General features: G+C 56.0%; 3 protein-coding genes across 5 annotated transcripts in view; all 3 read right to left on the reverse strand.

Annotated features, from left to right (window-relative positions):
- Positions 1-1514: 1514 nt before the first annotated feature.
- HAPLN4 (hyaluronan and proteoglycan link protein 4) lies at positions 1515-10551 on the reverse strand. Of its 2 annotated transcripts, XR_004079185.2 has the most exons (6): positions 9714-10551; positions 8672-8789; positions 8015-8377; positions 6123-6458; positions 4811-5714; positions 1515-1659 (listed from the first exon to the last, which is right to left on the reverse strand). XR_004079185.2 is itself a non-coding variant. In XM_006744572.3 (5 exons), the coding sequence occupies exons 1-5, from the start codon at positions 9714-9716 to the stop codon at positions 5323-5325; spliced, it is 1212 nt and encodes a 403-aa protein (XP_006744635.1). In that variant the 5' UTR covers positions 9717-10551; the 3' UTR covers positions 3115-5322. The 2 variants fall into 2 exon arrangements, 1 of the variants encoding a protein (XP_006744635.1); XM_006744572.3 differs by lacking the exon at positions 1515-1659 and having other exon boundaries at positions 3115-5714.
- Positions 10552-10771: 220 nt separating this feature from the next.
- On the reverse strand, positions 10772-18066 carry TM6SF2 (transmembrane 6 superfamily member 2). Of its 2 annotated transcripts, none has more exons than XM_031040479.2 (10): positions 17978-18066; positions 15695-15798; positions 15167-15264; positions 14995-15098; positions 14514-14596; positions 13995-14119; positions 13696-13797; positions 13292-13384; positions 12492-12611; positions 10772-11549 (listed from the first exon to the last, which is right to left on the reverse strand). In XM_031040479.2, exons 2-10 carry the CDS (start codon positions 15777-15779, stop codon positions 11343-11345), a joined length of 1017 nt encoding a protein of 338 aa, XP_030896339.1. In that variant the 5' UTR covers positions 15780-15798; positions 17978-18066; the 3' UTR covers positions 10772-11342. The 2 variants fall into 2 exon arrangements, with proteins under 2 accessions (XP_030896339.1, XP_006744634.1); XM_006744571.3 differs by lacking the exon at positions 17978-18066 and adding an exon at positions 17421-17577.
- Positions 18067-20392: 2326 nt separating this feature from the next.
- The window catches only part of SUGP1 (SURP and G-patch domain containing 1), a 31997-nt gene continuing 27213 nt past the window's right edge, over positions 20393-25176 (reverse strand). The window contains exons 9-14 of the mRNA XM_081816166.1: positions 23629-23735; positions 22577-22754; positions 22046-22152; positions 21056-21201; positions 20843-20972; positions 20393-20591 (exon numbers count right to left, since the gene is read on the reverse strand). Coding sequence (XP_081672292.1) covers positions 20565-20591; positions 20843-20972; positions 21056-21201; positions 22046-22152; positions 22577-22754; positions 23629-23735 — 695 coding nt within the window. The 3' untranslated portion in view covers positions 20393-20564. The remainder of the gene's footprint in view (positions 20592-20842; positions 20973-21055; positions 21202-22045; positions 22153-22576; positions 22755-23628; positions 23736-25176) is intronic.

Below are 25176 nucleotides of genomic sequence, written 5' to 3' on the forward strand. Positions count from 1 at the left end.
AAGTACTTACTGAGCAACTGTTATGAGCCGTGTACTGTGTTGGGTGCTGGAGAGATAATGGTGAACAAGACAGACATGGCCCCTGGGAGGTGGTCAAGGAAGCCTTCCTTGAGGAGGTAGATGGAATCTAAAGGAGGAGTAGTGTTAACTAGATGAGAAGAGGAAGAAAAGAAGACAATTGCAGGCAGAGGGAAGAGCAAAGGCAAATATCCTCTTGCAGAAAGGATGTGCTTTATTTGAGAAACAGCAAGGAATCTGTAGTGGCTGGAGCAGAGTGATAGAGGTAGAGAGTGGAAGGAAATGAGGTCAGAGACGCAGAGGATGGACCACTCATGGCCATAGAGGCTGTAGTGAGGAGTTTAGGCTTTATTTAAAAAGAAATAATGGCAAAAACAAAACAAAAAGCAAAGCAAAACAAAAAATATAAACAAGGTCAAAAGGTAAATGCCAGGCTTGGGAACAATTTTTCAAATGAGAGAGAGAGGACTTGTCTTAATACATAAAGAGCTCCTACAAACTAATGGGGAAAAAAGACTGATAATCCAATAGCCAAATAAGCAAAGTCTATGAATAAAAAGTTGACAGAAAAGGAAATACAGATGCTCTTAAACTACAACATATACTCAACAAAATAATACACATTTTGCAAGGACACCAGGATGAACAAAGAGCATATTTAAAAAGAGAATCGAATAAATTTAACAAGAGAGGGGACTTGCATTGATCAATGATGACAACATACCCAAACTGCGAATGATTTATGACTTCCTCACCCACCTGCACCTAAGGTCAAAGTGGAGGATGTTTGTTCAGCCTCACACATAATAAGAGAATTGCAAGTGACAACCACAATGAGATACCTTTTTTTTTTTAACCTATCAGGTTGGCTAAAATAAAAAGTGGTAACACACGATGCTGATTAGGATGTGTGGAAAGAGGCAGGTACATCTATTACTGGTGGGGTATAAATTGGCCCCACCTCTAAGAAGAGGTAGAGATCACTATCAAAATGGCCAGTTTAACTCCTTGATTAAACAACTCTTGATATCATACTTGCACTTGTGTGAGGTGATGTGAGAACTTATTATTAACAGCAAAATAGGGGTATCTAAACATCTGCCATTAGGAGATGGGCTACAAAAACTATGGTGCATCCAAACAATGAATACTCTGCCAACGTTCAAAAGAATGTGGGGGTGGGGGATCTTTATATGGTGATTGATACTATCTCAAAAATACAGTATTAAGTAAAAGAAGAGTGACTTTAAAAGTAAACATGGCACATGAATGTTCATAACAGCATTATTCACAATCACCAAAAGGTGGAAAACCCCAGATGTCCATTAACTGATGAATGAATAAACAAAATGTGGTATATACATACCACAGAATATTATTCAGCCATAAAAAGGAATAAAGTCTTGATACATGTCACAACATGGATGAACCTCAAAAACATTATGCTGAGTGAAAGAAGCCAGACAGACACAAAATGGCACATATTATAAGATTCCATTTATTTATTTATTTATTTATTTATTTATTTATTTATTGAGCGTGAGAGCGAACAGGGAGGAGAGGCAGAGGGAGAGGGAGAGAGAGAATCTCAAGCAGGCTCCACGCCCAGGTTGGAGCCAATGGAGGGTTCCATACCACCACCTGAAAACACAACCAGAGCGGGAATCAAGAGTCAAAAACAAAACAAAACAAACAAAAACAAAAAACCCAAACGACTGAGCCACCCAGGTGCCCCTATATTATTCTATTTATATGAAACATCAAGAATACGCAGATCTATAGAGACAGAAAGCAGATGAGCAGTTGCCAGGGCAGAGGGGAGGGGAAAGGGAAGAATGGGGTGCATTTGCTTAATGGGTATGGTATTTCCTTTGGGGATGATAAAAATGTCTTGGAACTAGATAGATATGCTACAACAGTGTGAGCTGTGTAAATGCCATTTGTGTAAAAAGGGGGGAAATATATATGCATGTTTGCTTGAATGAACATAAAACATCTCTGGAAGGACTTGTAAGAAACTTTGGATGTTTCCGGACAGTGAAGTGGGTGGTGTAGGATGGGAAAGAGCGATTTTTCGGAATATCTGGCGTCAGGAAGGGTTCTATCCCGGTTGCCATCCCTTAGCTCTCCTTCAGGTGGTCCCTGGAGACCTCCACTCCAACAATGAAGCGACTCCAGCAGAAAGAAGGTTCCCTTGGCCCAATTGGTTCTCCAAAATCCCAGGCGCTCAGTCACACGGTCCACCCGCTTCCCTATCCCTCCCTGAACCAATCAGGGTTTCCCAGGAGGTGTGCCACAGCATTCATTGGCTGAACTGGAAGGGGGTGGTGTCAGCCCCTCTGACTCTCATTGTACGAGTGGTGGTTAAAAAGTTACATATTCATGAGAAAAACTAGGAAACTGGAACCACGGAAGGGAGAGAGGATGCCAGCAGGGAAAAGGCGGGGTGAAAGAAAATCCTATGCACTCATCCCTGGAAATATGCCCCTACCATTCCCCTATTCAAGGAAATGAAGGCCCAGCTGGGGTCCAAGGCAGTCTAACCAAGGGGCTGGGCCCTGCCTTCAGATGAGTGGTTTGAGTCTCTAGGAGCTCTGTCACATCTGGTATTGAAGGATGAGCGGTAACATCGACTATCTCACGTCTACAGCCTGATCACTTTTACATGTTTTTCTCTTCTCCCTTTGCTTGTATCCCAGAAACTTTCAATGTTTCTCCGTCCACGATCCCCCCACCCCCACCCCAACTCCACCTCCGCACCACGGAAAATTGCAATCTGCCTTCCTGGTGCAAGAATTTTCCATCCAGTTTTCCACACTTTGTGCCTGGGGGATTGATAGGAATCACTGCATGTGTCAACGACCCAATCAGGACAGGGCTGAAAAGGGCCAGACACATGGGGGATGATGCAAGGAAGAGAGTGAAGGCAGAATGGGGGAAGGCAGAGGGGGAGAAATTGGGGAGTGAGGATGCTCCTGAGGAATGAGGGGGGATGCTTCCCAACCAAATCATCACCATACCTCCCCCCGCCCCCAGCTGGGAAACATTTTGTCCACCAAAGTGCATTTATGAAGCAATTACCCACTGGCTGTCTCATTTTCTCATTCATCCAAAAAAAACCCCACACGTTTTTTATTGAGTCCCTGCTGTATGCTTTGCACTCACTGGGACCTCAGAACAGCTCTGGTACAGAGGAGGAAACAGGCTCAGGGGGTTTGTCACTTGGGTCACAGAGGCAGAATTCGAACCTGAACCCACCTGATTCCAAAACTCACAGATGGGTTTCCTCAAGATGGATGTGACAATGGGGGGGGGGGTGTCCAGGAGGGCACACTGTCCTACTCCATGGAAGACCTTGGAGCTGAGGTCTCCCATAGCTGGAGTGGCTTTGTTCATGGACCATCTCTCCTGAACTGGCTCTCAACACTGGGGGTGGGGGGCGTCTGGCTGGGTCCTGACTTCTTAGCACAAATTGCACTTTAGAACCTGGAGCTCACTGTGGATTTTGAAGCTTAAAAACATTCCATCTCTCCTGGATCTCTAAGGAGTGAAATGTGGGGAGGGGGGCAGTTAGAGGGGAGAGGAGCTCCGTGATAATGGAGATGTGGTCTAGAAGGGAAGGCAGGAGCCCAGTGCTTGCATGGCATAGAGGGCCAGGGCTGCCAGAGTTAGTTTGCTCATCTGTACGGCAGCAATGCAAACACCTGGGGGTTGCAAGGGTCTCGTGCACTGTTGTCTGGCATATAGTTAGCGTGTTAGCGTGCAAACGAAGGGTGTCCAGCAGCTCCAGAAGTCCAGCCATATCTGGGGATGCTGCCCGGGGCTGGGCCTATCTGGTTAAGGGGCAGACATGAAGCCCAAAGGGGTGCAGTTCTAGCCCACGGTAAGAAGTTCCTGAGAGCTGGGAGTTGGTTGTCATGGGGACGATGCTGACAATCTCTATGATGATAGTTCGGTGGGGCAGGGGCCCTGCTGACCTGGGAAAGCCTACGGGGAAAGGTGTTCTGTTACCTCAGACACCAGAGTTTGGTCTCCATGGCAACAGCTATGGGGTTTTAGCAGCTTGGAGGCAGAGTTTGGAGGGTGGCAAGGAGCTGGGGTGCACTGGGGAAAGGGGCAGCCTGTTCCCACGGTGAGAGCTGGAGAGCTGAATGTTGGGTCACTCTCCAGACAGTTTGGGGTGGGGAAGGTGGTCTTCATGGCTGTTGGTAAGAATGGGGACATCCAGAAGTAGAGTTGTAGCTCTCTGGTGTCCCGGAGGCGAGATGGGAAACGTGTGGTATCCATGGTTACAGCTGGAGGAGGAAGGCACTATCTTCCTGGGTGTGACTGATGAGGGAAGGGCTGTGCGACTAGGTTACAGGTAGAAGTTGGGCTGGTCGCCTTGGTAACAATGGGACGTGGGACAGTTTGTCTCCAAGTGAGTGACATGGATCCTATGGATCCCTGGGCCCAAGGGATGGTCTCTTTGGTGACAGACAGGAAAGAGGCCGTCCATCGGGTGGGAGCGGATTTTCTCCCTCCAAAGAGATACCTGAGGGGAGGGGCATGGCCACCAGTCATGCGAGCCAGCTGGGGCATGTCATTCTGTTTAAGTGGTGACAGACAAGGCTGGTCTCCCCTGAAAGGAGGGGCGGGGCTGTTCAGAATGACCTGGGAACATGGCCTGTTAGTCTGCAAACTTCAAGGGATTCGCAGCGAAAGGGGCAAGAATGGGAATACCCAATTTCCAGGTCTCCACAGGGGAGAGGACAGAAGCCCAGACTCCATGTGAGCACGGGGGCGTGATCACCTGGTGAGCTCCGAGGTTTCTCTACATGTGAGGGGGAAGAGGGTTCAGTGTCCAGATGACCATAAGGGATCAGTCTTCAGTCTCCAGGGAGATGCAGAGGGCCTGAGGCCAATCTCCAGATAATCCTGGGGGTCCAGCCTCCAGGAGACCGCGGGGTGGGTGGTCCTGTCTGTTTTCAAGTAACCTCGGGAGGAGTGGCCAGTCTTCAGAAGACCTCAGGGTCTGTTGGCCTCCAGGGGTCTTCAGGGGGCATGCCCCATCTCCTGGGGAAAGTCAAGGGAGGAGGGGAAATCCACCGTCCAGGAGAGGTGGAGGCTTGATCAGTCTCCGGGAACTGGCCAGTCTGTGAGGACCCCAGGGGGCGCAGCCAGTGTTCAAAGACCACAGGAGGCCTGGTCAGCCCGCAGGGCACCGCAGGGAGCGTGACCAGTCTCCAGTCACGTGGTCTGTCTCCAAGAGACCGCAGAGCACTCGGCCAGCCGCCAAGCACCCCAACCAACTGCGCCCAGGGCCTAGACGCGCAGCGGGGCCCAAGCAGCGGGGTCGCGCGCGCCTCCGGCCCAGCCGCCGCCTCCGGCCCAGCCCCAGCCCCAGCCGCCGGGTGCGGGGTCCGGCGCGCCGGGTGCACGGTAGCAGTAGACGCCGAAGAGACGGCGCGTGGCGTCGGGGAATCCCAGGCTGCGAACGCCCGGCCGGCGGCCGCCGCAGCGCGCGCGCGGATTCACGATGGGGTAGCGCGCGCTCCCGTCGGCCAGCCAGCCCGCGGTGCAGCGGTCCAGCAGCTGCAGCTTCCACGCAGCGAACAGCTGTCCCACCTTGGCGACGGCCGCGCCGCGCGCCGCGCATGCACGCGCTGCTCCCGAGAAGGGCACAGGCCGCAGCGGCTTCAGGAAGAACACACGTCCTGCAGTGGAGTGGGGGAGAGTGGTTAAGGCCGCTCCCGGGATCTGTCCTTCTCGGGATTCAGGACGCTTCCCACCCCCACGTGCCTGCAACCCAGGACCCCAGCCAGAGGATTCAGGAACACCCTCTCCCCTGCAGTCCTGGACCCCAGCCTTGGCCAGGGCAGTGTTGATGCCCGGCGACGCTTGGTTGCTGCGCCATGGCAGTCCGCGAGTGGGATATCCTGGTCTGGGCCCCCAAGGGCCGGAGTGGATAGACGGGCTAAAAGGAGGAAACTGAGAGGGTGGGAAAGAGATTGAGAGGGAGGGGGACCCGGGAGAGGGCTCTCTGGGGGCGGGGCCTCACCGGTAGGGCGGACCCCGAGCCTGTGGAGGGCGGGGTCTCCTTCCTAGGGGCGGGGCCTACACACCCGGGAGGTTGGATGTGAAGCAGAAGGCGTCGTAGCGTTCTCCAGCATTGTGGCGGAAGCCGTAGTTGCGCACACCCCCGGAGGCGGTGCCGCCGCCCGTCCCGGCGCTCCCAGCTCCGCCCAGGCCGCCGCAGGGCTCCCGGGGCTGGCTCACCGGGTACTGCACGGAGCCGTCGCGCAGCCAGCCAGCGTTGCACCAGTCCAGGCCGTCGCGCCAGGCCGCGTGCAGCTGCTCTGCGGACGCCAGGATGCCGTCCTGCTCAGCGCAGGCGCGCTGCGCCTCCGTGAAGGTCAACTTGTAGCGGCCTCCACGGGGGTGGTAAGGGAAGACAACTCCTGGGAGGACGTACGTAGGGGGTTCAGCTCGGGAATCCCAGCCCTCCCCTACCCACCTAACATCTGGGGTGCTGCGTGACTCTTCAACCTAGACTTTCCACTCCATCCCTCACTCTGGACTTAGACCTGACCACGCTGTTCCCAAGCTCACACCCCTTGTGATCCCTTTGCCGTAAGCTTGGGATTCACTTGACTCTCCCTCTTAAGATACTTAATCATATCCATCCCCTTTCCACCACTGGAGACCTCTGCTTATGTACTTTCCACTTCTTCCATCTGCTCAACTCCTATTCATCCTTCAAAACCAAACCCCCACAACCCTTCTCCCTTCAATCTTTAGTGCTTCTGACATTCCCCCAGCACTGGGAGCTTCCCTCTGGTCAAGCCCTGAGCTGATGGAGCTGGGAATGTCTGTGTCCAGTGCTGACTCCCCCACAGGGAGCCCCTGAAAGTATGACCCTGGGCAAAGACCTCTTTGATCCCCAGCATTGTCCAGGGCAGTTCCCACTGGTTTCTGTTCCACCTTCAGTTCTTAAAACTTGCTCTTCATTGGACCCACAGTCAGCTCAGCTCAGCAGCATTCTGCGTGTGTGTTTGAGGGGCAGACCCTGGAGGTGCAGATGCATCTTTCAGCAGACGCAGGGAGGAGCAAACAGGGGCCAGAAAGAACACCTAGAGGCTGAAGACCGAGGCTCGAGTCCTAGCTCTGCCACTCACTTGCATGTACCCTGAGCAAGGTTCTAATCTCTCTGAGCTAGTTGCCCATCTGCTGGTACTAGCATCTCCCTCAAAGTTTTTAGGGAAAATTAAACAAGAGACTTGTTTAATTTGGACAATAAAGGAGAGCTGCTGCTATTATTGTTATTTGCTATTGTTGGGAGGTACAGATTCTGAAATCTCTCCTAGAATCTTCTCGGATGGGCTGAGGAAGGCAAACCAGGTGGGAGAGAATTCTTCAGGTAGAAACCCCACCTCTCAGCCCCACAGTCATCCAATCAGAGCATCCCATCTCCCAGTCACAGTGATTGGCTCATGGATGGGCACATGACTTAACTTGGGCCAATGAGGGACAACTCTGGGACTCTAGCTCGCACTGCTAGGAAATTAACTGCTAAGTTGGAGGATGGAAGCCTGGCACTACTTTTTGGCTCCATCAGGGGAAACCTGCCTGAAGAAAGCCCACTTAGGGAAAGAGAGCTGAGGGAGGAATTCCTGACATGGTGTGAGGGGATCTCCCTGGATCTCACCTCCAGGGTTTCCCAAAGTCCTTACTATTGACATTTTAGACTGGATCCTTCTTTGCTGTGGGGGGCTGTCCTGTGCATTGTAGGATGTATTGCAGCCTCCCTGGCCTCTACCCACTAGATGCCATCAGCAACCCCTTTCTAGACATTGCCAATGTTCTTGGTGAGCAAATTCGCCTCAAATCAGAACAACTACCCTACCCTACCAAGCCTCAAATTCCTTTAGGCCAACTTGATTTGGTTTCTGTCCTTTGCAATATTTCCCGCTCTCCTCCCTTAGACACATGCTTTATTCCATCCACAAGCTGTTACCTTCCAGGTCCAGCTTGACCATGCCAGTGTCATCCTCCAGCTCATTGGTGACCTCGCATTCATAGCGCCCATAATCCTGCAGCGTAACGTTTCGGAGAACCAGGGAGGCATCCCCGGGTCCATCGCCCTGCAGCTCCGCACGCCCACGGTAGCTGCCAAATGCTCGGTGCTGGGGGCCCAGCGCCACGAAGACGTCGGCAAAGGCCAGTGGGTCCACCACCTTAGTCCACTTGAGACGGACGCCGTCGTGGTCGTGGGCGGCTGCCTCATAGTGGTAGCGGCAGGGCAAGACGATGGTGCCACCCCTGTGACTGACCACCTGCCCCGGCGCCGTCTGCACCACCACCGAGCCCGACTCACCCTCTGCGGGAGGGCCAAGCAGGGTTCAGAAGAGGTCCCAGGTGGCGGGATAGGAAACCGGGGGAAGGGGATCCCAGGGAAGTGTTGTGAGAAGAAGGCTTGGGCCGAGGTCAGGGGATCGGAAGGTTAAAGGATATCAGGAAAGGGAACTGGGACTCAGAGGAGGAGGGGTTGGGGGGGAAGTATGACCGTCAGGAGCGCTCCATACCCTACCCTCTATATCCTCCCTGCAGCCAGGCAATCACATTCGGCCACGGCTCCTGCGGGGCAAGACCCGCTTCGGCTATCCAGACTCACCGAGCACGTGCACGACCTTCTTGCGTCCGCGCTGCGCCCCTGCGGGGGCCGTGAGCAGCAGGACTCCCCAGGCCGCGGCCCAGAGCGCGCCGGGACCGAGGGCCGCCCGAGCACACACCTGGGGGCACAGGGTGCTCAGTCCAGCCTCCTGGGCTTTGCCTGTCGGAGGACTAGCCCCCTGACCTTCGTTCCCCACGGCGCGGACTTCTCGCATGCCCACGTCCCCCACCCCGGCCAGGGTCCCAGAGGACTCTGCCAAGGAGAAAGCTGGCAGACCCTCCCAGCCCTCACCCCCTGTCCCCCGCATTCTCCCGGGACTTCACACTCTAGTTCCTACGCAAAGCCCACGCCCCCGGGCTCACCTGCCCTCAGTCCAGCGCGGGCAACCCGCCAGATCCCCTAACCCCGACCCCAGCCGCTCGGAGCTCCGCCCCCTTCTCTGGCCAGCCCAGGCGGGGATTGGGAGGGAAGGGGGAGGAGCTGGAGCAGTGGCAGCGGCAAGGTTATCCGTGCGCCAGGAGACTGCAGCAAACCTGCCCGGGTGTGGGGGCGGCGGGGGGAAGGGGGGGCGCGAGGGGTAGAGCCAGAGAGAGGTAGAGACACGGGGAGAGAGCGAGGAAAGGGAAAGAGACAGAGACAGACAGAAAAGCAGGGAGAGATGGGGATAGAGAGGGAGAGATTCAGAGAAGGGTAAGGAAAGATGGAGAGAGACAAGAGACTGAAAGGGAGAGAGCAAAGAGAGCAAGAGGGGAAAAGAGAAGAGGGGGCTTGGAGGTAGGGAGAGACGGAGACTCAGAGGAAAAGAAAAGGGACCTGTACGACAAAAAGAGGGAGAGAAAAGTGGGGAGAGGCGGAGAGGGATATAAAAGGAGAGGCAGAGTTCGAGAAACAGAGATACAAGAGGGTGAGAGACGGAAGGGATTGGAGAGACGGAGCGGGGAGAGACTGAGAAGAGGAACACGGAGGGACGTAGATTCAGACACAGAGCGAGACACAATCCGAGAGAGGGACCTACCGGGACCCGCGCCCGTGACCCACTCACCATCTTGCCCGTGCGGCCCCCGCCGAGCGGCCCCTACGCGCCGGGACTGCGCTCCCCGCACACCCAGGAAGGACTGGGCAAGTCCCTTCGGGCGGCGCAATCCCGGCGTCTGCCTGCAAGGGGAGGAGGGAAGCGGTTGGGGGTGCGGGGAGGAGCTTTAAAGGGAACGCGGCGACGCGTGCTCCGCGGAGAAACCGGGGCGCGGGCGGAGGAAGGACTGCACTAGACAGCGAATGCAGGACCACGTCGCTGATCTTGCTGGCTGATCTTGGGCGGGAAGAGGAACCTCTGGGCCGCAGTTTAACTCTCTTTAAAATGGAGGGCGGAGTGGGGGGGCGGCCTGACGGAGTCTTCCATCTAGGATGCCCAAGGTGAGCCAGGGGCTTTGGCCTGCAGATCTGTTTTCCCATTTGTCACTTGGTGGCCATCGTCTCGTCCTGGGCTCTGGCACCCAAAAGGTGCTTACTCTGAGGGTGGGGCCCCACAACAGTCAAACACACTGCAGAGGGAATATGCAGCAACAGGTCCAAATCTGACTCTCTCACCTGCTGTAGGACCTTGGAAGAGACGCTTGGTCTCTCTGAGCCTGTTTCCACCTCCAGGAAATGGAGTGCTGGTTCTTTGGTGAAGATCCAGTGATTAGACACACAATAGGTGCCTAATAAATGTTGGTAGGAGCAGGGAGCAGGGGAGCCTGATCAAGCCCCAGACCCACTCTGGGCCTGAGTCACCCCCAAACCTGGCCCTTTGCCCAAGTTCAAAAATCGAATCAGGAAAAAATATGCCTTTCCCCAACCCCTTGGCGGCCTCTTCAGCCTCAGTTTCCCCAAAATATGAGCCAGCCATACAGCAGAGGCAGGGTTATAGGGTCCATGGTTGGATGGGCTAGGCTGGCGCTGGGTCCTTTAGCTCAGCTGCATCTAGGAGCCGTGACCTCCGACCAGGACTACCTACAGGTTGTTCCCCATCTGGACTATAGGGTGAGATCCAGCATGTAGCACTTGAGTTTGGCCTTTGGTAATGGTATATTGTAGGTGCTTAATAACTGTGCCATGCCATTAGTTATTATAATTTATTGTCAGAGCTTGGATTTTGGATTTTTCTCTCCTGATCGCGACCTCAGGCGGTCTTTGGACCTCTCTGAGCCTCAGTTTTCCCCATCTGGAAGATGGAGCTGTGCACACCAACCAGAGGCAGACTTCTGCTGGCCAGTACCTCCAGTTCCTGATGTTCATGCTGGCAGTGATGGGCAGGCCCTCATGGGGTCTGAGAAGCAGGTCCCTCACCTCTGAATCCCGAAACACTCAGGCAGCAGCAGTATTTGGGCATCAAAAGTTTTGTGTTTTGTGTTTTGTTTTTACTATAAAGGATCCATGGGGGTACGATGGGTAAATTCTGGAGTAGAACAGTCTGTGTGGGATTGGGGTACCGTGACAGCTGAGCGTGTCTGGCCCTCAAGGGAACATCTGGCCCCTAGTTGTCCCATCCCATGCGTTGGCCTGATACCACCATAGCCAGGACCAAAGACATCTGGAGATGTACTTCCTGCCTCTAAAAGACCCAGCCCACCCTTCCCAGAGCAGGGCTCTCTGAGCATGGAAACAGAGTCCTGGGGAGTCCCCAGCACTCTCAGTGATCCTTCTTGTGGTGGTCCAGGGGACCAGGGGGCGGGCGCAGGAAGAAGGCGGGCTGCCACAGGCAGCGGAAGGCCAGCAGGTGGGGACCCAGCGCATACAGCAGGTTGCACCCGAAGAAGCAGGCCCAGGCGTCATCAGGCACACGGTAGGTGAAGGGCGTGCGCACGTGCATGGAGGCACCCATGTGCGAGAACTGTGCCTAGTGGCCATACAGGGAGGATGTATGTCAGGGGCCAGGAAAGAACAAGTCCCAGCATCACCAGCATCCCACCCTAGGGAGCCCAGAGGGTCTCTGTCCCTCTCACTGGCTGCTGGCCTGTCTCCCTTCTCTAGCCCATCTGTCTGCCTCTAAATATCCCTGTCCCCACATTTCCTGTGTCCTTTTCCATCTGGCTGTGAGCCTCTCCCCAGCTGTCTAACCAGAACCATCTTCACTCTCTGCTGGGCCCTCCCTGTTTCCCATCTCCTTGATCTGGGTCCAGTTCCTCCTCTTGCTCTTCCCTACCCCAAGCAGCACTTGACACTTGACACAAATCCTGTTGATTCTACCCCGGGGATGTCTTCTTGGTCTCCACTGCTCAGGCCTAGGCCCAGGCTTTATCACTTTCCATCAGGAACCCTGAAACAGGCCCCCTAGCTCTGACTGGGCCCTCTACAGCTCAGACACATTCCATGGCTCTTCCACGCTCAGAGTTCAAAGCCCTCACCATCTAGCTGTCAAATTCTCTTGCCTCTGCCTCTATCCATGTTGTGGCTCTGCTAAACCATTATCCCCCTTGGCGTCTTTATGCTCTTCCAATTCCTGAAATGCTCTTCCTTGCCTAGAGAACGCATACCCATATATCAAAGCCCAGCTCCTAGGCTCACTCTCCTAGGAAATCTTCCCCTTCTGGAATTGCTCTCAGCCCCTGTCCTTCCCTCTCTCCAGTTCTGACCACACCCCCCCCCCCATGGGGTTGGGAGTGTTAGTGTCAGGTACTTTCTCCCCGAGACTAGGGAATCCTAAGGTATCAAGCTGGGGCTGGTGCCTCTCAGAGGCTCAGCATCCCCCTGCTCAGGGAAAGCACAAAAGCAATTGATGGGTAGGTAGAAACTTTCTTCCCTACAGACCCCACCGCACGTCCCCCACACCCCACCATACCTGGCCAACAGCTCCAGCAAACACCAAGGCCCAGTCAGGCAGCCAAGAGCAGCCAGGGAAGATGAGGGCATAAGCAGCCAGGCCAAAGAAGGGCAGCACGTAGAACATGTACACTAGCATCTGAGGGGCATACAACCCACAGGATGAGCAGCAGTGGCCTCCCTGAGCCCCCTGAGGTGGAGGCCCCAGGGAGGATCTAGCCAGCCTCAGAACCCACCCATGATGCGGCTCTCTGCACGTCCCAACCCTGTGCACATTGCTCCTCGATATCTGCCCCTCCCCCAACCGCCGCCACCACTTGCAGACACACTGAGCCCACCCACGTTACTCCGGAAGTGGCACGTGACCCTGGCCTGGCCAACTGGAACACTCCAGCCCCCCTGGCCATAATGATCAGCAACAGGATGTGCACGTTATTCAGTGATGATGGCCCGCGGGCCAATCAGAGTCTGCCTGAGATTTGTACTCAAGCTCTGGAGAAATAATTGCTCACATTCCTCTGGGGTGGCTAAGTAGGGCAGATGGAGGCCTGTTGCTGCCCAAGGCTGTCTCCACAATCCCACAAAGTGACTACCTGGGAGTGGAGTCCAGGCAAAGAAAGCAGAGCCCAGAGACAGAGTTATCCTTAGCTCCTAGATCCAGCCATACTTGAAGACCATATCTGTCTTCATTTTGGAAGACAGACATTTTTGGTAGGACAACAGATTGACTTGTGTTTCTGCTACCTGCTTCAAAGAGGACTTGCTAGACCTCTACCGATGCAGGACCATATGGCCCTCTCTTCACAGCTGCCCTCTCACCTGCACCTTCGGATAGGCCACGGGGTCCTGTAGGTATGGCTCGTACTGATAGATGTAGACAAAGCAGGCATCTGTGGGGCAGTCAAGCACCACCTGGGGCAGACAGACAAACCAACAACCCACCTCAAACATTCTTCCCACAAGAAGCCTTCTCCACCCTCCCAGGCGGCTCCCATACCCCTTGCTCTGGCCTCCCCGAGGCTTGGTTCTTTCACTTTGGTGGGAAGGTTACAGAGAATGGGGCTTTGTCATGGAACACTCAGATCAGACTTGATGAAGAACTTCCCTGGATGACCAGACAGGCGGGCAGTGGCCTTTTTGCACTGGTGAAAGGAACATGGTTGGTGGGGACAGGAAAGGGGGTTGGAGGTAGAAGAAAGGTAGGCTGGCCACTGCAGACTCACCAGGCCCCGGAAGAGGGTGAAGAACCCAGCGAGGGTGAGGTATATGACAAGGGCCAGGTCAACCGGGCGTCGCAGGATGCCCTTTCTTTGTTCCTCCTGTACCTGCCCCATGGGAGAGAGACAGTGTGAGAAGTCGGGTATCCAACAGGCACTCGATAAAGGCTCCTCCCTTCTTTCCTAAAGGCCAACGAGATCCTTCCAAAGAGGCAATGTTTTTGATCAGAAGCAACTCTAATTGGGGGGAGGAGGGGCATTCGGGCATGTTGGCACAAGGAACTGTCTGGCGGCAAGGCACTTACCACATTGGGGGTACAGCAGGTTGGTGCCCGGGACTGGTTGAAGACCCTCATACCAGCCCAGCATGGGACTAGCACATAGGGGATGGCAAGGAAGAAGGCGGGTCTGATCTCTGAGCTGTATTTACCTGTCATGGTAGGAGAGAGGTGGTGTCACTCAGCGAGGATCACCCAGGCCTGGCCAGACCCATAGGTGAATCACACCAGAATCCCTGGCTGGAAGTAGTAATTCATAAATGCAGTCTTTATTCAAGTTTTAGCACCTCTGGCTCCCCAGTGCTCATAAGATGGTGTCCAGACTCCTCAGCCTGGCCTGCCTCAATTTATTTTCTGGATATGGCTTCTATATTTCAATTGTTCTTTGCTTCTCCTGGATACATCTTGGGTGTCCCTCTTGCTCAGCCACCCCCACATACTGGGCTGCCTCTCCCCTCTACCTCCCAAGATCTACCTATGAACCTTCTAGGCACAGGACAGTAACCCAGCCTGAGGAGACGGGATCCTTCAAAGTCCAGTCCTTACCAAGGAGGTTTCCTGGGAGGAACACCAGGATGCTCATAATGAAAGATCCCAGCCAGTACAGTCCAAGGTTCCGGTATCTCTTCCTAGGGTGGGGGATGGAGGGGTGACCAACAGATGCCTGTTTCCCAGTCTCAAAGCCCTAGCCATGGCCCAGAGTCCACCCGGGGCTCCCCAGCTCTGGGTCCCTCCCAGTTTTGTCCAGGACAGAAGAGACAACAGGGAGATGAATGGGGGACTGAACAGACCATCTGTCCAGGGACAGAAGTGGTTGCTTAGGCACAGGGGTGTACAAGAGAAGAGAGCTGACTACCACCTACACCTGTGACATTCCTTGGAACCTTCTCCTGGCCACTCCTGGCTGGAGCCCTAGAGATTTCCCCTACAGACACTGCTGACTGCACCCAGGCATGGGACCCCACCTGAGAACTTGATCTCCTTCCCAGGATCCAGGTGCCACCACCCCCATTCCCCCGCCATGCACCTTCTGTGGATGGCACCAGCCATGGCCAGGTAGAGGACGTAGTGAACCGTGCCGTCCCAGTAGCAGATGAAGACTCCATGTGCAGTGCGCAAATACGGCTCTCCCTGCAGGGGCAGGTCAGGGCTCAGCTGGGCAGCAGGGCAGGAGGCATCCCGGGCGGCCCCCTACATACCTCCTTGGTAAAGAAGTCCATGAAGCCCACCGCGTAGCCATCTTCCTGGAGAGCAATAAGGAGGTCCACCACCGAGGTGAAGGCGAAGACAGCGAACACTGAGGGGAAAGTGGGCGGGGCATGGCCCGGATGTGGGCGGGGCCTGGGGGCACTCTTCTGGGAACCAGAGTCCAGTCAAGGAACCACACCCAACTGCTCCCAGTCGCCACTCCACAAGTCACATGACCCATAGCCCTGCCTCTTGAGGAGGCACAGTCCCTGCCTTTGGGAGGCCTCAGGCTGAGAAGGCACTGACCCTGCCCTCAGGAAATCCCAAAGTGATGAGGAAGTATGGTCTTTCAGGGGTTCCCAGTCTGATGGGAAGATACAGTCCTGCTCTCAGGAGCCCCAGGTCTGACGGGGGAGGCCCTCTGAGGTTCCCCAACCAATGAAGTTTCTCCAGTCTTTTTGAGGTTCTCCAGCCTGATGGGAGCCCTTCAAGGGGATGGAGGAGGCCCCTGCTCACACAGTTCTCTCCGACTGACTCACCAGCATAGAGTGGGTCATAGTAGATCTCGCCGGGGGACAAAGTGTAGATAGCCACAAAAAGCAGGCCCAGGATCAGGGTACTCATCAATGCCAGCCCCAGGGGGCTGTGGAGAGGGAAAACAAGTCAGAGAGGCCAGGCCCAGTGCTGAGGCCTCACCCACCCTGGTGAGGGCAAAAGCAGATTCTAGGATGCTCCAGATGTTGAGACTGAAGTGTCTGTCCATCCAGGAATCTTGTTCCCTGCAACTGCCCTTTCCCATCACTAGGCTGTTGCCTGAGCTGTTTCTCCTTCCTGGAAACTCCTTCCAGAAGTCTCTTCCACTTGGCAAATGCCTACTCATCTTTCGTGGCCTATCTTTCATGGCTCCTCCTCCAGGAAGCCCTCCCTGACTCCTTAGAATCATTGCCCAATTTAGGCCAAGTACAGAGGGGGCATCAGTCAACTCTTTCTGACTATACAATCCATCCCGTCACTTGCTGATATGTGTTTAACTCAATTTGCTGTCAGTCATTCAACATCACCAAGCCACTCTGTGGTCAGACCCAGCTCCCAAGCCCCTGCCAGGTCTCTAGTGCTCAGCACTACACCTCACTTTCCGAAACTCCTGACTCCTCCTAGCTGAAGTCCAAATGCTTCTATCAACTCCACCCCACTCCTGCCCTGATCTACCCCATCAACCAGATAAGACAGGTCAACCAGTTGCATAGATAAGAAAAAGAAATCAGGTTGGAAGCCTCCAACACAGGTGGGCAGAGTGGGTGGTTGGGAAAGCTATCCAGGTTTCCAGACTCCTCTACACTTTCTCCAGGCTCCTACCTTCTCATGGACCTCTCTGACACCTAAGATCCCCATCCTGGCCCCATCTGACCAACAATGACAATTATAGTAATCAGATAAGACCACACAAGTCTTTGCACACAATTTGTAATCCTTAACTCTAACTATGGGACGAGGTCGAGGATTATGTTCATTACACACTGAAGAAACTCAGGCTCCCAGAAGCAACCTGACTCATTCATCCAGGGGGATGGAGCCAGGAATTTGTACCCAAGGAGACAACCCCACAGGCAATACTCCCTGTAGCCCATGTCTTGAGTTGAGCTAGGTTTGGGAGTGTAAGGGGCTTGCATATGCCTGGTACTCCAGTGGCAGGATCCACAGGGCTGGGGTTTAGTTTAGGAGACAAGGGAAGTCACAGCATGTAGGCGAAACTGAGGCTAAAGACAGGTGGGCCAAACCTTAACAGGAGAAAGTCTCAGGCCTGAGAGAGGCAATGGAGGGGCCATCTGCTAGGGTTGTTGGAATAGAACGCGTGTCCGAGTGTGTCAGGAGCTGGGTCATCAGGCCATTATCTGGGCCAATACTTTGACCTTTGGTAACTTTGGAGCTGGGCACATCCCTGGGAAACCCCAGAAACCCTCCAAAACTCTGCCCTGTGGGGAGGCTCTGCTTCTCAGCCTCCTTTCTCCTCAAGCCCTAAACGTCCCAGGAGCGCCCCCACCCTCACCACACAGCCTCCTGGCCGGCGGAGAGGGGACTTCAGGTTGGATGGGGCAGGGGGTAGTTCTGGCCTAGGTCCCTTCTTCCTGGCAGGAGCTGCGCAGGGACTCGGGGCTCGGGGGAGCCAGGCTCGCCGCCCGCGCATCCTCTCTCCCCGCCACCGCCAGCGCGGCCCCGCAGCCCGCCCCCTTCCCGGTGGGCGCCCTGGCCTCTCCCCTCACGCACTGCGAGAGCGCCGAGACGTGGTTGAGCGCATAGGACAAGGGGAGGGCGCCGAGCGACAGAGCCGCGATCTTGCCGGCCAGCGGCGGGATGTCCATAGTAGCGGCGCCCGGACCCCGGCTCGGTCCCGGCGCGGCCTCCAGGGCGCTCGGCACCTCCGCGGCCGCGCGTCTGGGGTGGGGGGAGGGTGCCGGGGACCCGGCCCCGCCCCGCCCCGCCCTGCGCAAAGGTCGCCCGCCGCTGCGCCCTGGTCTGGACGCCTTACCTTGACCGTCCAGCGCGCTCCCGGGGAGCCTCTGAGGCCCCTCCCCCTTGAAGCGGTCCCTTCCCCCACCCCTCCCCCGGCTTCACCGTCACCGGACTCAGCGCGGTTCTCTACGCCGCCCAGCCTCAGCTTCACTATTCAAAGCTAGAACACCATGTCTCCGGACGCTTCCGCTCGTGAGGCCCGGGACTGCAACCTGGAGGCCCTGGGCCAGCAGCTTCATTCTAAGGGAATTTGTTCTCCAGGCCTCCTTCTGACTTCTGCTTTCTCCGTCCTAAGCCACCGGTGTACCTACCTCGACCCTGAAGGGGACCCTTTTTAATTCCACATTCCCTAGACCTTCCCCCTAGGATCAAAGGGGCATTGGCGGCATTCTGCGCCAATGGAGGAACCTCAGTCGCTTGGACACAAGGAGTTGCCTTCAGGGCCCTTGGATTTGAGTGTTCGTTCACACAGTGGCCACACACATTTAAACACGTGTCCGGGTGTAAAGCTTTGACTGGGTCTGGGGATCATCTCAAGGCAGGCAGCCAAGGTCATGGGTTGGGCGGGTCCCTTGAAGGACTCCGTGTGCTGTGTTCCTTCCATGTAGCCTGGGCACCTCGTGGGCAGCTGAGGCTGTGTCCCTGCTCAGTGGGTGGTGTCAAAGGGAGGGAGTCCAAAGGGTGGGCTTAGATTAGGCATGGATTGCTAGTTTGGTGAGTTTAGAACAGTGTTTCTGGCAAGGAGAATAGCTCAGGCCTGGGGTTGGGGTGTGGTGGGGGGGCTCAGAGGGGATAGCTGAGGGAGTATTCTGAACAGCCTGCAGGAGGCCGGGCTTGGTTCAGGGGAAAATGCAAAGGGCATGGCGTGGGGGGGGGGCTGCACCAGGGAGGGGACTATAGTAGGGTAGGGAGAGATTTAGGAGGCAACCGTCTCCAACCCACCTTGGACTCTCGCCCATGTGTTACTTGTGGCTGCTGGAAAACAGTGAGCAGGTGCCTTTGGGGAGGCCCACAGTCTGTGTGTGGGGAAGATTCTAACCCTCACCCTTTTTCCATGCAGCCCCTTGGCCTTGTGCCACCTGGGTCCCATCTCTGAGCCTGGGTGACAAGATGATCTTCTGGCCACCGACCTGACAGCCTCCCTCCTAGCCTCCCTCCCAGTTGTCCATTGCCCATGGGTTAAGTTCAGGTTCCTCTGGGCTGACCTGAGGCTCCAGTCTCATTTCTTGACTTTTCCAAACTCTAGCGGTGCCAACACCCCCCAGGCCTCTTTCCTGTCTGCAAGATGGACCCTCTAGTATTTCCTCAGCCCTTAAAGCAGATCCCAATGTCCCCTCCTCCAGGTAGCCCTCTCTGCCACCCCAGCCCCACTCCTCCTCCTCCAAGGCCAGGGGTGTCTGATCCAGCTGTCTAGCAACCTGGCCTTGCATCTGTGTCTGGGATGTGCATGTGCATGCACACCGAATTTGGGGCCCATTCTCTTCCACCTTTCCACTTGCCTGGGGGTAAAGTCCATGGGCTAAGTCTGGAGAGCCTCCAGGTCACTAATTTAATTGAAGGGTGACCTTGACCTGGATGGCGAGGTGCCTGGGACCAAGGCCTAGGATCCCTATCATTGGAACCTCTGGCTGCCCAGAGCTACTCTTGTGCTCAAGACCTGGGACCACTGGGCAGCCTCCACACATGGGAATGTCACCCCTGGCCCTGCCCTGGGCACAGTGTCTATGGAAGGGAGACAGGGTGGTATATGTCATCCCTGCCTGGGCTCTTGTGCTGAGACTCCCAGTCCCTGGATGCCCTCCTCCCCCATACTGAGACACTCCCCAGGCTGCCGCCAAGACAGCACCCAGTTCCTCTTTGCATTTATCAGTCTCAGGTTCACCACCATGTACACAACAGACTGGCTGCCAGGGGGCAGAGCCTATCCATCCAGTTCACACAGTTGGTGCTGTTTACTAAATGACTACGAGAATGCAGGCTGGCCCAGAAGCCTAACTCCAGCTGGAGTCTTTAAGCCCCTGAGCCCACAGGGGTTGAGCAGGACCCACTAGGCACATGTGTGGGCAGATGGGTGGGTTGTGGGGATCCCTCAGGGCTCCAAGCCATACTTTAAGCAAGGCTCTTGGATTCCTAGGATCCCACCCAAGCTGCTCACTCAGCAGCTGCAACTGAATGAGATCCCCAGGTAGTCTTGGCACAAATATGAGGTGCAGGCTCTGGAGATGTAGGGAGCACTTGGCATGCTGCATCTGTCCACAGAGTTGTCCCCTAAAGGCACAAGGCCCAGGGACTCCGTGTCCACCCCACTGGCTACTGGGATAGCCTGGGCTGCAACTGTCACAGATAAGCTTCGGGGAGGGGCCGTCAACGCCACCTGCTGGTGAGGTGACTGGCACAGGTGTGCCCTGGGTCCACCTGCCCCACAGATCTGAAGAGGGCTGGGCCCTGTCTGGGGACCCCTTCCAACCTAACTCCTGCAGCACAGTGCTACACTGGGAGGTCCCTGATGCCCCTGGTCCAGGTGAAGCCAGGTCTTGGCTGGTCAGCCACCAGTCTCTCTCAGAGGATCTGTGGATCCTCCCCTCAACTCTAACCCAGGCTGATGGTGAGGGGCCCCATAGATTTCTAGATGGTTCTCTCCTATTTCTCAGGCACCAGGGAGCTTTCCCAGCAGCATCCCAGCCCCATCTGCCCAGCCCAGCCCCGCTGCTATGGAAACAGAGCGGTTTCTGGTGATGGCAAAACCAGGCTGCCCTGGTAGGCAAGCACTGGAACTTTAATACACGGCATGACACTTGAGACAACGGGAAGGGCAGGCAGAAATGCAGGCCAGAACATTCCACAGTCCAGGGAAGGTCAGTCGGTTGGAAAATACAATTGTGCGTTTTTCCAGAATACTCAGTAGTAAGGCCGTCTGGGGTTGTTCTGTGAGAGGCAAAAAAGAAAAAGGGGAGGGGGTCAATGCTAAACACAGTGGTTCCTCCTGCCCAGAATGTTCCAGGGACAGCTAAGCTCACAGAGGGGAGGGCAGGTGGAGAGATGGGGAGTTGCTAGTGAGACCTGGCTTAGCTGGACTGGGGAAGGAGAGACAGCTCTGTTACCAGCACTGCCACCCCCCTGCTGAGATTCTGGGCAGCCCAGCCAGGAGCCATATGGGGCGCTGGGAACACACGCACCAGGGGGTTGGGCCGGAAGCGGTAGGCCAGCATCATCCTCTTGCGGAAGGCCTCATACTCATCATCCTCCTTGGAGAGCTCAGCTGGCCGGTCGATGCCAAAGCCTGCTCCATCTACTGTGGTGGTGCCTCTGCAGGGGGGGTGACAGGGCCAAGTGAGCAGGGGGCCGGGCGGATGCCAGCAGGAGGAGTGGCAGGGGGCGCATACACTCACTTGTTGACTGGGTTCTTGATGCCCTGGCCCTCTGAGCCCAGCCCGTCGCCCTCCTTCCAGCCCATTTTCATCAGCATCTGGTAGCCGATGTTCTCCACTGTCAGCTTGAACTCCTTGTACTCTGAGTAGTCAGGCTCTCGGCCCTCCTGCAGGGCAAGGAGGTGGCTGTCATCCACCAGGGCTGCAACTGTCCCGGGTCCTGGCTCTGGCCTGAATACCACCCCTTCCCACCACCAATGGCCTGACTGGCCGCTGGGACCATCTGCCCATCTGCAGCCTCTGTACCAGATCAGATTCCTTAAGAACAGACCAAGATGCTCCTTTTCAGGGTCCCCAGGGTAGGCTCTGTACCAAGCTGCCTGGTGGCAAAGTCAACGAGGGCAAGGTGACGGGTCACACAGGCTTCACCCACCATGGGAAAGATTAATGGTTCATCAGTAAAGAAAAGTCCTAGGTTCTGAGGGCAATTCGTTACACAGAATGCTAAAAAGATGGGGTCAATAAGGTGACCGCCTTATTGATGAGGTTATGCGGTACAAAGCAGTTTTACAAAAATCCCCCAAAAGATGACATGGGATGTGCCCCGTCAGCTCTCTCTCCTCAGAAGCATGATGACAGCATGGCAGGAATGTGAATTCTTGTTCTGGAGAACCCAGTCCATGGGGGCTTCTGCCTGAGAAACGCTTTGCCTGTAAACTGCACTTAATTTTTTCCACTGAAAGCAGAATTTCCCTGAAGCCCTGGGAAATGTTTCTAAAGCGGCAGCTGGGCTGCTTTCTGCTAATTCCCTCCACAGACGGTGTCTATCATCAACAGATGCCTCCCGAGGCAAGAGGGCCCAGCTCCCCCTGTGAATGAAGGGGGGCCCCCGAGGCTGCCTCAGGCGCCTGTCTCATGAGGCTAACAGGAGGCGCTGGGCCACCGGCGTGGCTGCCTGCCTGCCGGCCAGCCCACAACAAGAGCTGGTGCCCGGGGACCCTCCCAGCTCACCTTCAGGGCCTTAAAGGTTTCCATGAACTTCTCCAGCTCATCTGGTGGCAGGAAGTCTCCGATAAAGTGCTTGCCACGGCCCATCTTTGTCAGCTGCTCGGCCCACTCTGCCCAGAGAAGCGGGGGGGAAAGTGAGAGAAAGGAAGAGGGCGGAGAGCGGGCCAGGTGGCCCCCCGGCACAGGTATGAGTCTTGGGCAGGGTGCAGGGACTTTGGGTCGTAGGGGAATGAGGCAGCTGGTTGAGGCCCCGACCCAAACCCTGCTCCTCCAAGCAGCCCTGCTAAGTGCCATGTTCAAACAGCCACAAACGCTTAGAGAACTACTTTTTCCCACTGAGGAAACGGAGACAGAGAAGCTGAGTCTCTTGCTCCAGGCCGTACACGTCGTGCAGGCGGCTTAATACCCCAGGTGGTGCCTCCAGGTGCCTTCCTGAGCAGGTGAGTGGGGCCTCCTGAGCCTGCGGTGCCTAGGGCATGGCCTCACCCAGGTATCCTGTCCCTCACCCCACCCGCAAGGTGCTCCTCGGCGCACCCCGAGTCTTGTCCATCTCCATGCGCCGCAGCTGGTGTTCCCAGGTGCCCAGCTCACTGTCCACCTCCTCGTCACTGTCGTAGCCGTGCTGGTGCTGCTGCAGGGCCTTCTCCCACAATAGCTGCATGTCCTGCATCGCACGCTTGTGCTGCATGATCATGTCATACATCTGCTGCATCTGCGGGCCGCACACACCAGTGAGCAGTGCCAGGGAGCACACGTGCAGGAGGCCAGTCCCTTCGCCTTCCCTGCGTATGTCAGGTGCCCTCACCCTTCCTGCTTTCTGTCCTCCCCGGGGCAGGCACATGAACAGGGCCCGGAGCAAGTGCTCAAGAAGACACAAGGTCTGGTGTCAGGGCATGCCCTGGGTTCCTTGAATCCCCATGTGAGCAGGGAGGACCCCTCTCTGCCTCACCCAGTCTGGCCTGGAACCCAGCACATCCTGGGCACCCTTGCTGTGGACACCAAAGGAGGACACCGCAGGCCCCTGACCACAGAAGGGTTGAAGGTGAGGTGATGGGGCTGCCAGCCTGGAGAAGGTGACTGGGGTTGAGTGTCCCCAAGGACCAACAGACAGGTGCCTGTAGTCCTCCCAGGAAAGAAGCAGAGAGACCAAGCCAGCCCTCACCCCAATCACAGCCCAATACCAACTGAGCATTTGTCACATCGTTCAGGGCCGCCAGTGCTAGCCAGGCCTGTCCTGTACTGGCTGCTGGGGAACACTGGAAGGAAAACTTAAAAATGGAGACTCCCTAGTCAGGAAGAGCCCACAAGCGTGTTGGGGAGTAGCTGTAGAGCACCAGCCTCAGGGGCTGCCCAGCCAGTGTGAGAAGGCCTCAGCTCTGGGTCCAACGCAGGCTGGGGAGGGCCCTTGGGAGGTGGAATGCGGCTGACAGGGGCCTGCTGCCCAAGGACCTCTCCCCTGACTGTGGGATCCACCCAGCACAGGGAGGCTCAGAAAGAACGCGACACAACCACTGAAGCATGAGATGAGGTGGGGGACGATACTCCACCAGCCCCTTTGAAGCCTGCCTGCTCGGCCCCAGACTTACCTCCTGTTGCTCCTTCAGCTGCTTCTTCTGGGCATCTGACAGCTCCGTGACACCCACCAGACCTACGGGCTTCCCTTTCTCATAGCCAAGCCCCTTGAGGTCCTGAACTGGAAACAAAACACAGGCTGGTCAACAATGGATGCATGGGTCCAGACCTGCTCTTCCATGTGGCACAGTGTCCAGGCACTGATGACATCTGAGGCACCCAGCACACATGACAGAGCCTTCACATTACAGCAGCTGGTATCCCGTGTCATGGGGTGACCGCGGGGGCCTCACTGGGCTCTATCACAAGCACCCAGTTCCATCCTCACGTGACCTCCAGGCAGACTCTATACCCCCACGTTGCAGACGCCAACATCAGAACTTAGAGATCCAGGGCTTCGCTCAAGGTCACGTGTCTGATGGGTGATAAGACGAGGACTTTGCAAAGGCAGACATAAGAGTGGAGATAGCATGTGCGTGTGTGTGTGTGTGTGTGTGCGCGCATTCACACACCGACTCTTGGAAATAAGCCCTGCAGGGAACAGACACCCAGCGTAGACGCACAAGGGTTCAGAGTCTGGCATAAGACTCAGCTCTGTGGCTGTTAGCTCCTTCCGGGGAGGCAGCCGACCATCCTCAAAGCAACTGACATTTAATTTGGCATCAGCTTCGGAGCTTGGCTGGAGCCAGCAACACTAATGCACATGAAGATGCTGTGACGGCCCCATCTGGGTGGCGGAAACCACCACCCCTCAGGCGGTAGCTTCCTGAGGGAGAAGTTGGGCAAACGCGGGTACAGAGGCCCTTCTGGCATGTGCAAAGAGCCAGGTCCTCCCAGTGCACCAGGGTTGGGGCCTCGCCTGTAAGAACCACCCACAAGTGCTCCTTGAGCCCATGCTTATACCCCAGTATCTCCTAGAAGGTCTGTGTGGGAGCCCTGGGAACTGGGCAAGGGAGCCAAGGTCGGAGCAGCCCGCTGTGTGCCTGGAGCGCGCCCACTGTCCTTCTCCTCGGACCACTTTTCCAGCAAGCAAGGAGGTGGGGGCTGCTCACACTCCCCCAGGGACACGGACCAGTGGGACTTAACCCTGGATGTGAGCCTTTGGAGCCTGTGCCTGCACGCTAGACCACAGTGGAGGCTTCCTCGCCAGCGGGGAGCTGGGGCCAGGCCTCGGGGAGTGGGTTCAGAATCATGGCGCACACACATCAGAACAGCACCCACCACCGAGCACCCTCCATTTCAGTGGGCACCAGAGTTTGACACTTGATGGCAATCCGACCTGAGACACCCTCAATCCTGGGGAGAAATGCTATCTAGAACCCCAGGGAGTAGGACAATCTTCACTAGCTTTTCTCCTTGGACTGGAAGACCACCCTCAGAGCTGGACGGACAAGGCCAACAGGCCAGCCACATGACTTAGGTCAGCTGCCTTCCCTCTCCGCCCATCTTTGCAAAAGAAATGTAGGTGTCAGCGCCAGGGCACATATGACTCCTCTATGTACTTGTGTGTCCAGGGGCAAGGGCGGTGGAGAGGGTTCTGCCTGCAGTGCAGGCTGTGTGGA

Source organism: Leptonychotes weddellii, chromosome 1, assembly GCF_054177405.1.
Source record: "Leptonychotes weddellii isolate Sample4059 chromosome 1, ASM5417740v2, whole genome shotgun sequence".
Lineage (NCBI taxonomy): Eukaryota > Metazoa > Chordata > Mammalia > Carnivora > Phocidae > Leptonychotes > Leptonychotes weddellii.